The sequence below is a fragment of the Octopus bimaculoides genome, chromosome 22, assembly GCF_046866305.1.
Source record: "Octopus bimaculoides isolate indiv1 chromosome 22, ASM4686630v1, whole genome shotgun sequence".
NCBI classification, from domain to species: domain Eukaryota; kingdom Metazoa; phylum Mollusca; class Cephalopoda; order Octopoda; family Octopodidae; genus Octopus; species Octopus bimaculoides.
Genome location: NC_142949.1, coordinates 31,216,464 through 31,235,516, shown reverse-complemented (window position 1 = coordinate 31,235,516; position 19,053 = coordinate 31,216,464). Strand labels below are relative to the sequence as shown.

At 34.2% G+C, this 19,053-nt stretch overlaps 1 protein-coding gene and 1 long non-coding RNA gene across 6 annotated transcripts in view; one reads left to right on the top strand and one right to left on the bottom strand.

Annotated features, from left to right (window-relative positions):
- The window catches only part of LOC128250544 (uncharacterized), a 78,329-nt gene extending 69,876 nt beyond the window's left edge, over positions 1–8,453 (top strand). For 4 of the 5 annotated variants that reach the window (XM_089339515.1, XM_052975829.2, XM_089339513.1 and 1 more), the window contains 2 exons: positions 2,934–3,117; positions 6,938–8,453. In XM_089339515.1, the coding sequence (XP_089195641.1) occupies positions 2,934–3,117; positions 6,938–6,983 (230 nt within the window). In that variant the 3' untranslated portion in view covers positions 6,984–8,453. Of the gene's footprint in view, positions 1–2,933; positions 4,880–6,937 lie in introns of those variants that run through there. The other variant, XR_016237861.1, reaches the window with a different exon arrangement.
- The window catches only part of LOC149131434 (uncharacterized), a 111,997-nt gene that overhangs the window by 34,115 nt on the left and 58,829 nt on the right, over positions 1–19,053 (bottom strand). The gene's annotated exons all lie outside the window — the stretch shown is intronic.

Here is a 19,053-nt window from a genome sequence, read left to right as displayed (position 1 = left end):
AAGAATATGTATTTGTATTCATGTATATATGCATATAGGCTTGCATGTACGTATCCGCAACTAATTTTTAAGTAGATGTGAAGAGTAAATTCAGGGTCTATTTAGTTTTTCCTTTGCATATGTCTACTTATCTTAAACACAACACACACACACACACACACACACACACAGAGGCTCTCACACAGGGGGATGCGTAAGCACATATATAAGAATATATGTGTGAGTGTGTGTAATTTACAAATATACACATGCATATGTGTGAATATATATATATACGTGTATCTATGTATGTATGTACAGAGACGCACATACATCGGAATGTGTTTGTGTATGTCCATGTGGTGAGTGGTATACATCTGTATGTGCGTGTAGCGTATATAGCTGGTGCCAGCCACATCTATTCACCAATTCCATTACTAATGATTACCTTTTCATTGGCCATGTAGTAAAATCAATGAATTAGAAACCCCAACAGAGCAACTAAGAAAAACCTATTGACCGTCTGTATTTAGTGAAGAAGTCTTGAAATGGACCTCGCTTTGTGGTTAGCGCCATTATTTTGTAGAAAGACAGTGGAGCACGCGCAGATATATTAGATCAGACATACACAAACACAAATACACACTAGCTCCCTCAAGACCCGTCTCATATATATGTGTGTGTGTATATATACATATATATATACACACACACACTATATATATATATATATATATATATATATACTGACATGTATGTATATATGCGTGTGTGTGTATGCTTGTATGTACATATATGTATGTATGTATATATACACACAGAAATATTATTTAGTCAGCAGAGGTCAATATCTTAATTCACTGACAGCTTATCGTCCTAATTTTAATATATTCACTTCTCTCGCTCTCTTCCCCTTCTGTCTCTCTGAGTCCCGCATTCTCCCCCCTCTCTCTCTTATAGCCTGTGTATACATTTTCTTTTTCTTTAACGGTCTATTTTTTCTAGTCTACCCATACGTATGCATATGCATTGACATACGGATAGCTTCCACATCCTGCCTATATAGACATACATCCACACACATTCATACACATAGATATATTTATTAACATAGGAACACACACACACGTGTATACGTACACAGATGTATTGATAGATAAATAGATAAATAAGCACAGAGAGAGCTTGATAGACAGACAGTTATACAGATAGATACATAAAGAGAGTTTGATGGATGGATATATAGATAGATATACATATAACCTCTTATAACTACATCTTATACACATTCGTGTGTAAAACATTTTCTTGTCAAAAAGCTTTTAGAGGAAAAAATATACTAATACAAAAATGGAAGCGACGTCTGACAAGTTTTCACCGGAAGTGACAAACTCAGTGAAGTAAAGTGATGATCGAGAAGATCAATAAAAAAATATTAAATGGAACGACGATATCAGTAACGTAGTTACTATTGTTTTGTAGAACAAGAACAAGGAGGAGGAGGAGGGGAATGTTTTATATGGTGCGACCGAGACAGTCATTGGTATTGTGTCACGGACATAGGACAAAGAGTGGTGTAGAAGACACAGTGTAATGACGTCATACAACTGAGAATGTGCCACTTTTAAGAGCGGGTTTGTGGGGAAATGGCTCCTTTATTCATTGATATTGTGACCTAGACTGAGTGAGGAGAGGGAGAGAGCAATAGATTCTCTGGTGGGTAGGGGAAGTCATTCAGAGATATTGTGCCGTAGAGTAAGGGCGGAGTAGATTTATAGAGGAGATGATATGACACAGTGTTATTGAGATACGGACCAACGATCCCTAACCGCCAGGCTGCAGGCTAGAACTGAGCCATGGATCATCTTGCTGGCGGATCGCCTAGACAGAATAGACTTTTAAAATCTTATTTCTATTTATCGACTATCACAGCCTGCAGGATGCTTCTTTCATTATATATATATATATATATATATATATATATATACTTTATTTAAAAGGAGCAGCAATGTAACAAAAGACTGTTACTCGGAGTTTCAAGTTCCCGTTCATCGGACAGTTTTGTTAGTTTTAAATAAAGTATATTACTCTACCTCTCGTATTTGAGTACTCTTTTTTTCCATCCTTGTTGCACATTTACGTGCTTACTCCGGTATATATATATATATATATATATATATATACATTACATATGTAACAATTATATAAGTAATAATTAAATCATATATCATGTGCTTTATTACGCTTGTGATCCCCCACCCTGTGGAAAAATTGTCTTGCAAGAAACCGGTTCGAATAAGAAAGTGTCGGAGACCTCAGCCATGCATTGAGTAAGATACACATTGGTGGGGAGAGATGATATCATACAGTGATACTGTGTTATAGAGTTAAAGATATGAGTAGATTTATGGTGTGTGGAAAGGTGACACCATTTAGTGATATTGTGTCACAGATTCACAGAGGAGCAGAATTATGGCAGGAATTATATCAGACGGTGATAGTGCATTATAGACTGGGAGAGGATGACATTTATGGCGGAGGGTTGAACATACGGTGATAATGTGCAAAAGATTGAACTAAACTTTAAATTTTATGCGTAAAAAAAAAAAAAAAGATCGAAAGCCAAACCTTAAATATTGTTGTCGTTCACTCAGAGTGAGAAATAGGAAGAAAGAGAATAGGCGTTACAAAGAAAGACAAATATATTTGTTTAATTAGAATAACTACGAAGGAATAATTAATACTCTCAAGTTAGTAAACATTAATTAAACTACTTAATACTTCATTCTTGCTACATATTTACTCCATTAATTGGTTGTTCGTATAGTTATATATCTTGGGAAACGCCAAGCCGAATGAATTCTAACATTACGAAAGAAGGAAGTATAAACACTAACATAGAAATGTAATTACTGTACACTCTTTTAAATGGGAATTTTGTTTTTTATCAACAGCACATTTTTACAGGAAGAAAAGAACAGTAAAGCAAAGGTATAAAACATTCAATTATCGAGAAAATCTATCTCACCAAGGAGACAAGAAAAATGAAAAAATGGAGAGAATAAGCAGTAAAAGAGGGATTACAAATGCGTTACCGTGGAGAATGGCCAACCACGCTGGTTACAGAATTTATCCAATGTATGCAAATTTAGATAAACGTATAGACATGGTTTTTCTTTAACGTTTTAACGTATTCAGTTTTTTCCTGCCTGCTGAACATATTTGCCCTTCAATCAGATGTTCTGCTTTCCAGCCCCTCAAGCACCAGAGAAGTCCAAATCTTAGGTTATATACAGTATGGTCGATATTTAAGAAGTTTAAATTTGCATCATGCGCTACCAAGTAGTTATATAAATTTTTTAAACTGCGGCCGAAGTAGTCTAGTTTCTTCCTACTGAATCCATTGGTAACAATGTAAATATTATGAACTGACGTATTTCTACGAATGTATGTATGTATTTATGTATGCATGTGTGTATATATGCATGTATGTATGTCATTAGTCAGTTTTATTTCAAGATTTCTTGCCAATAGAGAAAGAATCGGTTTCTCACCGAGATCAAAAGCTCTTTCATTGGAATTTCAACAACATCAACAGGGTTTTTATGTATGCATATGTGCAGTTTTGTATGTATTGTTTTATGCACGTCTTCTCACGCATATACTTGCATATCTGGACATGCTTACATATACTTAAATGACAAACATCTGGAAAGTATTACAAATTTTTACAGTTCCAGTGAGGGCTTGGATGCGTAGTCTTCGAAATCATCTTTATGCCCTTCTGGTTTTGATAAGTTTAATTTCTTAAGATTAGTATTTAGGTGTTGTATGTATGTATTTATGCATGTATGTATGTACGTCCTATGTATGCATATAATATTCGACAAGTGTAAAAAAACTAAATTCACTGACAAATTAGAAGTGGTCGCCAAAATCAGATACTTAAGCTTCATAAGAACAAAATCTTCCGGTATTTAGTGACATTACATGGAATTGGGGGGAGGGGGGTAAGGCAGCTCTTAAATTATGCAGCCGGCATGCATTTTCAATAAACTTGAGTAAACATATCTGCATCCTATATGCTGTATAAAGTTTGTGCATACACAAAACAGACACGCACACACACACACATACGCATTGTCGAGTTTACATAGTAAAGAGGGAGTGAGAGATACATATATAAAATTATTCCATTGTCCCACATTCTCAGTCAGTTTAAAAGATATTTCTGATTATATCTACAGAAAAAAAGAAACACAATTGTTGGATTTCAGAACGAAGAAACCAATTTGGTGAAGTTCGAATAGTTTGCAACAATATCTGCCATTCCTATATTCCCCGTTCTCATTCATTTCCTCCCACCATATCTCTTTCTCTATCCTCCCTGTCCGTCTATCCCTCTAAGTCTTTTATCTCGTCTCTTTCTTTAAATTCTTCAACTTCTAAATTACAGCTTGGATATTTATCTTCGTATTTGCTTTCGTTATTAACAATTTGTGATGATCTTGTGTGTCTTGTTTTGATTCGTCATTTTATTTTCATTTTCTTTTGTTATTGTTTATTTGTCAGAAAGTCTAGGAATTAGTTTTGCGGTTTATTTAAGATAGGAGAGATCACCTGGATATGGATTTTGGTATAAACTTCAGAGGTTGCAGCAAATTCTTTCATTTCTAGGAACAGTGGAGATCAAGAAACCGAAATAGAGGAGGAGGTGGAGGAGTGGTGGTAGTAGCAGTAGGAGGAGGGGTGGCGAAGATAAAAACAGAAAAGAGAAAATATTTGCGATGGAAAATTACGAGAATAAAAGACAACAAACGAGATGAGATAAGATAAGCTCTATCTTATTCGTTCACTTCTTATATCTAGGATGCTTTATAGGAATGTATTTTGATTTATACGCAAATATCACAGGCCTGGCTGTATGGTTAAGCAGATCGTTTTGCTGTTATGCGGTTTCAGGTTCAGTCCCGCTGCGCGGTACCTTGGGCAAGGATCTTTTGCTATAGTCTCTAACCGACAACTGGAGGAACGGGAAATGAAGTAACTTGTTCAAGAACCCAATGCGCAGCCGCTCTGGGAACGCATATTCTTGCGTTGAACACCCTAACCATCAGGCTACGCGCATTCACATTTTATAAATAAGCAAAAGAAATCATTGATTTATGATAGAAATGTTCAGCTCCAGAAAACTTCTGACTACGCCATATTGATTATATGTAATAGAAAGCAAAACAAAACTTACAAGATTTCTTAAAATTTTGTCCTATTCTTAGAACGATAAGAAATAATAAGTGAAGTGAGGGAAGATATCAAAGAAAAATTAATTTTTCGAGACATCGACAACAATAAAAATCAACAAAAACACACATAAACAATATCGAAAAGAAACAAAAATAAAAATAAAGACGTCAACCAGATTTTAATTTATAAAATTAATAAATAAAGATATATGATGGAACAGAGAGAGATGAAGAAAAGCAATGACTGAAAGTAAAACATAACGGTTCCATGAACAGAGAAGTTTATTACAGTTTAATTTATCTATATTAATTGTTAGATAAGAAGGAATCGACGTGGTTGTAGCTCTGTCAGCTTTCCTATCACTGATATTCCAAAATTGAAATTTGCAATGACGTGTAGTTGTTGATGCTTATTTTTCTTTTATTTTTGTGTTCTGTTGGTGGTATAACCGAATATACCCAAGTAAATCATTGAAAGACTCTCATACGTTATGCACAGAGTTCGTATTCTTTCAATAGTGTAGCAATATATCCATGACGAAGACACTTTAACTTCGTAACAACAACAACACAAAGTCTACCAAGTTAATGTAGACACTATATCCTCTATCTCCGATCGCATAGTTTAGATACGTATTCGTATAAGAAATCTAGTTACTTTCAGTGCTGGCTCAGAACTCTACAGAAAATCTGTAGAGATAAAAATGAGAACATGGAACTGCTAACACGAAAGTAAGACAATATTGATAAGAATCTTTTAATAAACTTCGTTGTATATTATGGTTGCCAAACGAAATACTGTGTACATACTAGTAGTTAACACATACGATAGTAAGACAGTTCATTTGTGTTGGTAGCAACAACTGCAGCAGAATTGTAATAGTTTGTTTAGTTTTACACCTTGCCTGACAGTGTTTAAATGTTATTTCTTGTTTGACCTCTCCATACTCAAAGCTGTCAACTTGAATCTTCGGAAACTATCATTTTTAACAACCAGTTCTTGGTGTTGTTTTCTGACGCTGGTTGAGAGCGGGACGCGAGGAGAGGTGGTGATGTAGTCAAATGGGAGTAGAACACTGAAAAGTGGTGTGACGCCTGGTTCCGTTCTAAACTTGAAGTGACTTGACAAAAGGTGTTCCAGGCCTGACCATTCCAACTTTTAGTTAGATATTTTGTATCTAGAACGTAATGTGCCACTCTCGTTTTACTATAATAATATATTGTTTGAATGAGATATGACTACTATATTTTGTAGGTCAAATATTCATGTAGGGGCTAACTTGTTGGTTGATGTTTTTTATGTTATACAAGATTATGAACGTTGTTTATGCATCTAACCTCGTTTATCAATGATACAAGCATTGCTGATCCGAGATAACACAATGCACTCAAGTGCGAGCTGTGTTACGTTTATCACGAATTGATCTGTGATAACCCAGGTTGGCAATCAGTCAAAGATTCTGCTTGGAATCCGTGCTTGTCCGAGGGAAAATTTACAATACTTAGTACAAATTGGTGTCTTAAAACGAAATCTATATTGTTTATTTCTTTTCTATTATTCAATTAACATATTTTATTTAACATTTTTTTAACTGCTTTGGTGGGGGTGAGACAAAACAACTATGATTAAAGAGGATAGACGTATTTAACTAAGTAAAAATTTCTTTAAGTTAAATGAAATAAATTTGACAAAATGCGAATTTTACTTTTTACAGAAAGGAATCTATAACGCGAAACCGTGTCCCAATATCGACAAGGTGATTATCTCCGAGTCTTCATTATTCAGCGCCAAACTCATGAATAATCCCTCACAGGTGAAGAAAGTGAAAAGAAAAGAGAAAAGTGGGTTAGCAAGAAGAAATAAGGATTTTGAATAACGTTTTTGATCTGCCGTTGTTTTAGATCTTGCTTCTGTGTTCTGAAGCATAAATAGATTGGAAATGTTAGAATAGTCTCTCGGTGAGCGGAATTAAGTCTACTGGAAGAAAGTGTTATCAGTTTCTCAACGAGGAATTCGCATCAAACCTGATCATCGAAATGATCACCAAGATTTAAATTAAGATTTAGGACCTGTATTACCGAGCCAAATCGGATTAGAAGGAAATAAAGTTTGTGAACAATGAAAATGTGCAGAAGTCACGTATTAATGATATAACGGAGACAGGAAGAGTTAAAATCTTTAAATGATTATATAGTAGGATAACTGTAGGATCTTGATATGACGATCTTACGGTCACTTATTTAATTCTGGAAACATATATTGCATATGAATTTGCCGACAGTGTCTTTGATATTGATCAATATTTTTGACTTACACATTCTTTCCAAAAATATATTAGTTGTAATGAGCAACTGGAGAATTTTGTTGCATGTAAAGTTTGTGTAATTGATTTAGTTCTGTAATTTTATGTGAATTTAACTGAATCCTGAATTAATTCATGATTATTGTCTGAGATAGAATTACAATTGAAAGTCTATGTTGCTCAAAGATAAACAATATTACAACGATTAGCCACAGTAGTTATAACAGCGATTAATCAATATTCTATAAGAAGAATAAATGTATTTATTCAGTATCTTTTAGCGGATAAGGCCAAGCTGTACCCTAATCAACATAGTCATGGCAGATATGTATAATATGCCTCTGACTACGAGGAGCACATCCTCTTTACAACAGGCCTCTTTTTACTCCGGCTAGGAGTCGAAACCACCCTCCTCGCATGAGTAGCAAGCTACTGAAGCGGTGGAGCCCGTTTAGTTGGCGACCACCCGACCATGTCCCAATCCAACTAGTACTGATTAAGAACACAATGCGTCCCCCAGTCCAGGAATTGAAATCGAAATCTTACGATCATTGAGTCCAACACCCTAACCACTAAGCCACGTGCCACACACACACATATATGTTCTGTTTGTTTTTCTTACGAATATCTACTGCGCACTCTTGCAGATATTACAAGTGAGGAGACGCTTCGCCCCAATTGCTGTGTAACCGAAGATTCCTTCTATGGCCTCGATCTCAGAAATTATCGCTCCAAGCAATTTACACTTTAGAACTAAACCCCTCGTCTAATACTCTTTCGTTCAGACCTGCATATATATCTGGAGATTTCCTCAGATACTTTTCATGATTCTCCGGGTACTTAATGTCGAAGAATTCATTTTGGAGATTATCCTTCGAGAATCTACATATGTTGATTAAGTACTATGGATAAAATGTTTTTTCTTTCTTTTTTTTTTTTAAATACACGATAATCAATGATAGTTAGGGCAGGGTTTTATTCCGTCTCGTAAAAGAAAATCTGAACAGTAAAATATCTTGAATTAAATATATGACTAAGAGATTGAAGTTGAAGTCTTATAACAAAGGTACGATGTGGTTGAAAGCAAAATATATATAAAATAAAAATTGTGTTAGAAAAATAAAAACTGGTACGAAATGTTATCTTGATAGAAAGCTTTCTTAGGATAATATCAAATATTAGTTTAAAATTATGTAGGATATTTTACTTTTGGGAAGAATATTGAAAATGGCTGTTTGTTTTGATGCTGTCAATATATTATAGAAGTTAAGTAACTCAGCATCCACGGATTTTCAAAGAAATCATCGTTATGTTGACCAAGCACTTAATGCTTGAATGTATTAATACTTGGAACCACTTAAGTAATAAAGATGCACAACAAAGTTAACAGAATATGTCAATATAAAATATCAGATTTTCAGAAATAAGAGTCTTTTGATGGAAGATGCATTAATAAGTGTTCAGTCATTCACTAATCCGTTGCAGCATTTGGCCAAATAGGAAAATGCAAATCAATATACTGTGTGAATAGGTTAAACTTCAAATCTAACATAATCGAGAGATTTTATTGAAAGAAAACAGATGCCCCCTTGGGGCACAGTCGAATAGAAGAAATGCAGAAAGAATCTGTTACTTTTTATGTTCTTAAAGATTCTCTATGTTATTTTAAAATTATCTCTCAACCAATTTTCCGAAGATTTGATATTCATTTAATCTTTGGAGGAGGGTTAATTGACATTTAGTGTTGGAGATGTAAAAGGGTAAATTGTTGCACCTTTTGCGTCATGTGTTCGAATCCTGCTCAGGTCACATTTGACACTCGTCTTTCAGTGTTCGACGAAGTATCTTCCATCTCTCTATAATTATCTGACCTTCTACCTATGTTATAAATAATTATTATCATTATTATTATTATTATTAAAGGCATCGAGCTGGTACAACAGTTAGTATGCTGGCAAAAAACACTTAGCGGCATTTCGTCCGGTTTTACGTTCTGAACCCGAATTCCGACGAGGTTGACTTTCTTATATATATATATATATATATATATACTCGGGGTTGATAAAATAACTACCAGTTGTATATATATATATATATATATACACATGTAAATATATATATATTTGAGGGAATTTGAACTTAGAACGTAAAATCGGTCAAAATACCGCTGACAGTTCTGCCAACTCGCTGCCTTAAACCGATTTAAGATATTAGTTTCAAATTTTGGTACAAAGCTAGCAATTTCTTGATAGGGGATACGTCGATTATATCAACTCGACTGACGATGTAAAGTAAGTTCAACCTCAGCTGAATTGGAACTCAGAACATACAAACGGACGAAATGCAGGTAAGTAATTTCATCCGGTGTGCTAACAGTTCTGACAATTTGTCTGCCAACTTGAATTGTATTAGTATATTAAAAAACAAAAAGAAGACCATGTGTATCAAAGAATGTCATTCCTCTCACGAAATGAACCCAGATCAAGAAATCAATAAGCAATTACTTTTACCGAATCCAGCATCTTATTCTATAGGTCATGTTTAATTTTGACATTAAACTAAGAAATCGAATCACGATATACATCTCTCTCAGACTGCTAAAGACATCAACAGATGTGTTAAGTGGGTAATGTTCTGCATATACATTGCATGACGGGCAAATTTCTGCGTGATAAACCAATTTTTCTGTTATTATGACTTAACACGTGTCGTAAAAAATAAAATGACATCTTTATCACTGTAAGATAAGAAAGGAAGATTGGATTTCTTCCCAAGAATCTTTATACAAATATTTCTTCTGCAGTTATTAATATGGCAATCTTGACTAAATTTTCAGTTGATTTTCGATTATCTAATGTGTTTCTGCCATCTTTCATTCTTTGTTGGAAAATGTCCAGGAATCATACCAAAATATAAATATTCAGATAAATAATTCAAATAAATGGTATAAAAATAATGAAATATAAACAGTGTGGATGGCATAAAACGAAAACATTTTTTTCTTCTATTTTCATATATTTATGTTTCAAAATTCAGGTCGAAAACTCTGGGTTTTTCAGAATTGGGAAAGCATCAAAGAAATGATACCTTACAATATTCAGGTATGTTATTTTTATAATTTTACTTATTTTAGTCATTGTACTGCTGCCATGCTAGGGTGTAGTCTTGAAGGGTTTTAGTCGAACAAATCTATACCGGTAAGTAATACGTTTTTAAATATCCTACTTACACTATCAGTTTCTTTTGTCAAACCACTAGGTTACAGGGTCGAAAACAAACTCAAACGCACACACACACATTATATATATATATATATATATATATATATATATATATATGTAAGTTTATGTATCTCAGTATCTATCTATAAATATGTGTGTGTGTGTGTGTGTGTGTGTGTGTGTGTGTGTGTATAGAAGAAGAGCTTTGCTCGAAACGTTAAACCACCTTTCTTTCCTTCCCTGGGCGTCTGCTAATACTTTACATGTACCACGTCCTCGCATTATTGTTTTTGTGTTTGTTCTTCGTTTGTGGGATACATATATATATATATATATATATATATATATATATATATCATAAAGGGTAAAAATCAGCGGGGAAATAAAAACTTCAGAGGTAGATTTCACAAATAATTTATAATCATACACATAATTATAACAAGGGACCGGCTATGTGCCTCACCCCACCACTGAAAAATAGACGCCAAAAGACACTATTACCACCAGAAATTCTCCGAGAATAATACACCACATAATAAGTTAGCAAAAGAAAGAAAATGAATTAAAACTTTCGAAAAACCGCGTAGAAGATCCTGTTTACAGCTTATAGATAGATAGATAGATAGATAGATAAACGCTGTGCAGTAATCATGTCTGCACTGCGGACTATGATCGTAAGAAACGTGTGATTTGCGGAAGCGCGAGTAGTGATGCATTAAAATATTTGTAAATTCCATCCTCGGATTATTACTATGATTATATTTATTCTACATTATACCGGCATAGCTCGGTAAAACCCCATAAAAATAAACTTCTATTGCAAGTTGGTGTCATTAGGCTGTAGCCGACATAATAAAACAGGCGCTTTTATATACGTACTTAAAAACGTTTCCCGTAAACTTACTTAAAGGATATATACACACACACACACACACACACACACGTCTTTACGGTATAATCATTATGGATAGAATATTGATTATAGATTAAATGTTTTATTCATTCTGTTTTATCTTTAAGTACTTTATACTAAATGGACAGACATAGCGTCTTTTGAACCTGACTCCACCTGGAAAACATGTGTGTGTAAAAATATGTGTTTATGTATCTTACTCTCTCTCTCTCGCTATATATATATATATATATATAATTATAAATATATAGGGATCAGCATGAGATTGTTTCACCAACATACTGAAAATTTAGAAATAGCAGTCAAAGAACTACTAATTCTAAACTACAATTTTGTCTCTAACGGATGGCGATATTTACGGCACACATAGAACAAAAACAGAAGAGAAAACAAAAGCAAACTTGCCTTTAGTTAATCATGTACGACGTTTCGTGATTAAGAATATAAAAACTACTCTTCTCCACTCTTCAGCATGATGTACAGATAAATCTGAAAATGCCCATATACTCATGGGTATTTGACCATGCGACATCAAAATCACATAAGGAAAGGCATTCACAAATTTATCGGCTAGTGCGTTCCCCATTTCTCCCCAAGAATTTATCCCATGTGCGCCACAAATTTTATTAACTAATTGGCAATCCCCTGCCCTATATCTATATATATACACTCACACACACATCATAAATCCGAAAGAGAAGCACACTCCAAATTATAGAGTAGTAGATTATTTAGATAAAAATAGTTATGGCCGGTCTATGAGGTTCAACTCGAAACCCTGATTAACCTCATAGATCTGCCATAACTACATTTACCTAAAAGTATATGTGTGTGTGCGCGTGTGCGTGTGCGTGTGCGTGTGTGTGTGTATTGGGGATGCTAATCTGCCAATTATGTGTGTGTATATATATATGTATGAGTGTACATATATCAGTGGCGGCGTGGACAGGAGAGGCTGGTATGCATTAGCGACTGCTGATCTTCCATAAACAAACTTGCCCGGACTTGTGCCTGAGAGGGGAACTTTCTAGATGCAAAGCTATTGGCAGTCATGACCAAAAGAGGTCTTTACCCTTTAAATTTCAAATCTAAAGGGTTAACATGATTGCGAATTAGTTTTGTTAGATTTCCTCTCGTTTTCTTATGATTTGCTATATTTCTTTCGAAAATTATGTACCGACTTTTCCCCCCATAATTTACACATTTCGATATTCTGCTCTATAATTTAGATATATATGTTTAGAGGACATCCGTTTCTCTTATGTTTGTGACAGAGTCACATACGGATAATTATTTGACTATCTCTACGTATACAAATATACGATATTTTGTTTCCATTATATCTTCATGTTGAAATCTTTGTTTGTATATTACCACATGCATATACGTGTATTTGCTGTATTCATATATGTATATTTAATATATATTTATATGCACATAGCACATACAATCGTGTGCGTACGTACATATAAAACATGCACCTATATCTAAACTGTACACATATTTACACACGTGTGTTTGTGTACGTATGTATACATACATATGTACGTTATATATATATAACGATGAATATATATTTATTTACACAGTGTAGGCGTTATAAGCTGTAGGTTAATTACATCATATATACATTTTACACACACACAAACGTTTATGTATTTCTTTATATATATATATATATATATATATATATATATATCGCCAGAAGTGACACGCTGTATAATTTAATTGGACAGTTTAGAAACGAAATCTGTCAAGTCAAAAACTATTGATTTATAAATAGAGTTCGTGTTAAATGTCAGCTCGTCTATCATCTTAAACGTAGTTGTAACGATCAACCCGATATTATCACTTTAATTTTACCCTCCATTACGCTTATGACTCAGCATGTGCTCCACTATGGGCTCCACATGCTATGTTAACCACTAAGGATACTCATTAGGAACTTCGGGATAAGTTACTGCCACTGGCCTAGATATTGTCTTGGTGAAATCTATAGTATATAGCTGTGTTTCTCAACCATTTTTTCCCTATGGACCGTTTTAATTCCCATTTTACCTGCATTAACACTTCTCTCTCCCGTTTTTCTCTCAACGTCTTTTGCTCTGGCTCCTTGCCTCTTCATTTTACTAACCACGTGATGTATTAGGCCGTATTGCAGTGGTTCCCAAATGTGGTTCTCAATCCTAAAGTCTTCCAAATTGTTGGCACAAGGGCAAAAATTTTACGGGGTGTGGGTAATCGATTATATCAACCCCAGTATTTAGCTGGTACTTTATTTTATCATGCAGGAAAGGACAGATGACATCCGTGGGATTCGATATCAGCACGTAAAGAGGCGGAAGAAATAAGTTAAATATTTTGTCCGGTGTACCGACGATTCTACCAGCTCGCTACCAAAATAAAATTTAAAGTGGAGAAGAAAAAGAAAAAAGATCTACAAAACAACAACAACAACAATAATAATAATAATTATCACCATCATCTTTGTCGTCATCATCATCTCCCATGAGACGGGATTTCACTTCAGTTCATTAAATTTATAGTTCTTTTGACTCACCCCTATGAATATAGTATATAGACACTCAATTTAGAGTGAAATATCCAGAAGAAAGTTTCCTTTTGCATTCCTTCACCTCTACACTTCCTGTGTCCACATTATTATCCTCCCCTCCTCTTCTTTTTCCTCCTCAATATCATCCTCATCAATAACATTATTATTGGAGTTATTATTGAGAGCAGTGCATGCGATCAAAGTGACACTGAGGTACAAATATGCGAAGCCCAATATATCCTCTTACTACTAATACTACTATTATTATTATTATTGCTGTTGTTGATATTGGAATTATTGTTATTATGTCCTCATTCCTCTCTCTCCAACAATAACATCTTCCATATGATGGATTAGCGCTGACTTCTTTCCGATTCCAATCTATTGTACAACGGAATTTTCTTTCAGAAGTACATATATATATATATATATATATATATATATATATATATATATATATAGGGTGTATGTGAGTGTGTGTGTGTGTGTGTGTGTGTGTGTGTGTGTGTGTGTGTATACTTATATATATAGCTATGTGTGTTTCTATATATTTTCGAGTGAATGTATGTATAAGGGTGTGTTTACGTATATACACTTATCAATGTAGATATACTCATAAATACGTGCATGCATTCATTCATTCATACATGAGCAGGGACACTCAAATATGGGAATATCTTGGATAATTGTGAAAGCACTTTACTTCAATCCTGCAGTAATTATTCAGCCACATTCAATTTCGACTTAGAACGTTTAATCATCTATCATTCGATCGCTATCAATTTCCTGGTCAAACAATTCTAATATCTCTTTCTATTCACAGGCAATTCATCCCATTAGTCGTCATCATCATGATGGTGATCATCGTCATCATCACCAGCAACAGCACCTGCCCCTCGATATTACTACTGAGTCGTGAGTTGCAAAAAATATTGTACAATGCTTTGTTGTGTCGAGTTGAAATTGCAAAGATTATGGTTGGACGCCCTAAAACTTCTGTCTTCCATTATTTATTGGTATATTTCTTATCCATCTTCCAAACAAGTCAAAAATTGGTTTCGGAATGATATAAGCTTGAATTCTAAAGAACAAGCAAAATATTCCACATGGCATAATCATAGAGCCGGTTACCGGCTTTCCAAACACACTCATATATATGTATCTTCCAACGGTCGTATTGCGTCACTACTTGATATCCTGTTGAATATATATATATATATATATATATATATATCCCAATTGGGGGGAATTGAGTAGGTAAACTACGTCAATAAACTGTTATTGTTCCTGAAAGTTGTTTTTTCTGCCTACTACAGTCTACTCAAAGCTTACTAATTTCCTCAGATCCGGAAAAATCAACAGCGTACCTTTAATTCATATATTTTGTAGATATGTAGAAATATTATAAAAGGAATATAACAATATAAATTATTTCAAATTTTGGCACAAGGCCAGCAATTTCGCGGGAGTAGGTTGATTACATCAGCCTCTGTTATCAACTGGTACTTATTTTATTGGTCTCCGGAAGAGTGAAAGGCAAAGTTGACCACTGTCGTATTTGAACTCAGAACGGAAAAGACGGACGAAGTACCGCTAAGCAATTTGTATGACGTGCTACTAATTCAGGCAGCTCACCGCCTTACTTCTGTAGCCTTTACTTGTTTCTGTGATTAGACTACGGCCTTGCTGGAGCACTGCATTGATGGATTATTTTACTCGAATGAATCGAACCCAGTGCTAATTTTTTTAAACATGGCACTTATTCTATCGGTCGATTTTGTCAAACCAATATATTACGTGGACAAACACAAACACCGGTTTCAAACGGTAGCGGAGGGAAACACAAAGATAGATAAACACACACACGTAGATATATATACAATGACGGGCTTCTTTCAGTTTCCGTCTGCTAAATCCACATACAAGGTGTTGGTCGGCCCAAAGCAATAGTAGAAGACACTGGCACAAGATGACAAGCAGAGGAACTGAACCTGGAACCATATAGTTGGGAAGCAAGCTTCTTGCCACACTGCCCTCTTGATAATTTTGGTGCAACGCCATCAATTTGGCGGGAGGGGGAAATCGATTGTATCGATCCCGTTAATTTACTGCTACTTATTTCATGAAGCCCGAAAGGATGAAAGACAAAGTCGACCCCGATGGCATTTGAACTCAGAACATAAAAACTGAAGAAAGAAATCTAGTCATCCTAACGATTCTACCAGCTCGCCCCCTTAATCTTAATATAATTACCGCATATTTGTTGTTGTTAAAAAATTTATATTAGTTAAGCGTTTTATTTTAATATATGTAAATCATATATTAATCATAGCACCGACTACTTACAGAGACGTTGTGTATTAGGTTGATGTACATCTGTCTCATCAGCCTTTTCCCACCGTCATTTCAATACACATAAATACACACAAACATACTCAGATAAATATACATATGTATAGATCTATCTATGTGTATATATATATATATATATACACACGCACACATACTCGTGCACATAAATATATATATATATATATATACACATGTATACACACACTCATACTTATACACAAATACATAGACACACATACTCGTAAATATATATGCGTGTTTGCGTATGAATGTAATGTGCGTGTTTGTGTATGTGTAATGATTGTGAGGTGTGTATGTGTTGGGGGGGGGGGACTTGTTCATGTGCAGATATGCGTCTCTTTGTGTATGTCTGCATAATCAGTAACATTTATTTCAAAGATAAGCGATAAAAAAATCCCACAAATACTTCAATTGTATTGCTTCTCAAACTACACCAATTAATTTAATTCCACCATTTATATTTTTTGCTATGTATTTAAATTTTTTAATTTTGTTTACTCATATTTACAAAATACGATTGGTGAAATTTAAATAACAATGTCACCAAATAATTTTACTTTGATGGAAATAGCGATCTTAATATCCGCTGCTAATTATTGTAAAATATTTGCATGACAACTCTTTGAATAAAATGGCTACAATGACATCTGAACTTACTCAGTTTTTAATTCATAGTGTCGTCATATTTTCTTCATTCATTGTCTCATATTAGAAATTCTTATTTTCCATCTGCTGATCTCTAGTTTTTTTTTTTTTTTCACCAAATATTTTAAATATATGCTTTTCGAGTTCTACGGTCACAGTCTTCAGGATTTAGCTCCTGCGCGTAATGGGGTTTCCGCGGGCGAAAATTCTTTATGCAACACCGTACGTATTGTTTGTCTTGTTAGTGCACTTTCATGAGCTGGTTGACGTGTTGACTTCTGTGGGCTGCGATTAAACATTTCCTGCACTGTTGCCACGTTCTCCGCTGATCGGGATGTAGTTGGACGGCCACTTCTTGCATCGTTCACAGAGCCCGTGATCATTAGCTTTGCATGACAACTGTTCATTGTCTCCGGGCGTAGTGTTGCATGTTTAACTTTCCATGCACGCCTCCAAGCAAAACAATGCAATTCCACACTTCATAGTGTACTGCTATCTAAGCTCGCTCCAGCACAGTCAAGGAACCGGCCATTTGGAAAATAAGAAATAGAAAATAAGAAATTCCCATTACTGTTGTCTGTTTAAAAAAAATATATTTCTCATAACTTCAGTGGTACTAAAAATTCAATAAACAATTCCTAATGCCTATATATATATATATTCTCTGTAAGCCTAGGACTTATTCTATCGGTTGCTTTCGAGGAGCCGCTAAGTTACGAGGACATAAACACACCAGCATCGGTGGTCAAATGATGTTGGGGAGACAAACACAGACACACAAACATATATACACACACACATATATATATATATATATATATATATATATATATATATATAATCACATTGATATATCTATATATAGAGACAAGAGAAACATACAGATATGCAAATATATATATGCATTTATGTGTGTGTGATGTGCATGTGTGTGGGGGTGCATAAATAAATATAAAAATTGAATATCAAATAGTTTGGGTAAATATTTTGATAAATATCAGAAGCAATGTGCTAAGGTTATATCAGACGTCACTTGTTTGAAAACTGATCGATGTCTTATAAATATTATCATCATGATTATTATTATTATTATCATTATTATTACAGAGATCATTTTCTTTTTCTTCGTTTTCGGTATTTTTGTCTCAAACGTAGATCCCATTTACGAGGATGTGACAATGAAAACATCAATTTGATAAGTCTAAAATGCTTGGGAAACGAAAATCAATTTTGAAACGTAATGTTGTTGTGTGTGATTCACTGGTATATACACAGACACACGATATATATTGATAAATATTTATATGCATGTATATATATACATACATATATACATATATATATATATATGTAAATGTGTATGTATGTATATATATATATATATATACATACATACGAATATTTACCAATATATATGGTGTGTCTGTATATATACACACATGTAAATCTATTATGTGAACATATTCATATAATTATATGTAGCGAAGTAAACAGATCGTGTATGGTAATTTCCTCAGTCGAAGCCTATAGTTATGTCCTGGTTAAATACAATCAGAAGATATTGGTAAGAGAGACACGAAATGTGTTTATGTTAATTACATACAGACAGAGTAGAGTTGTCAACCAGATAACGATGATTCGTTTTAATACATGTCGACATATTGGTGATAAAGTTGTAGCTGAAGTGATTTTCTCATATTCTAACATAATATGGGAATATTTTCGAAATGTTTACTCAAAACATACCGTCTATTTACACTTGTTAACATTGCCATTGTTTTATCCTAAGTAAGCCACGATCAACCACACTTATGAGGAATGC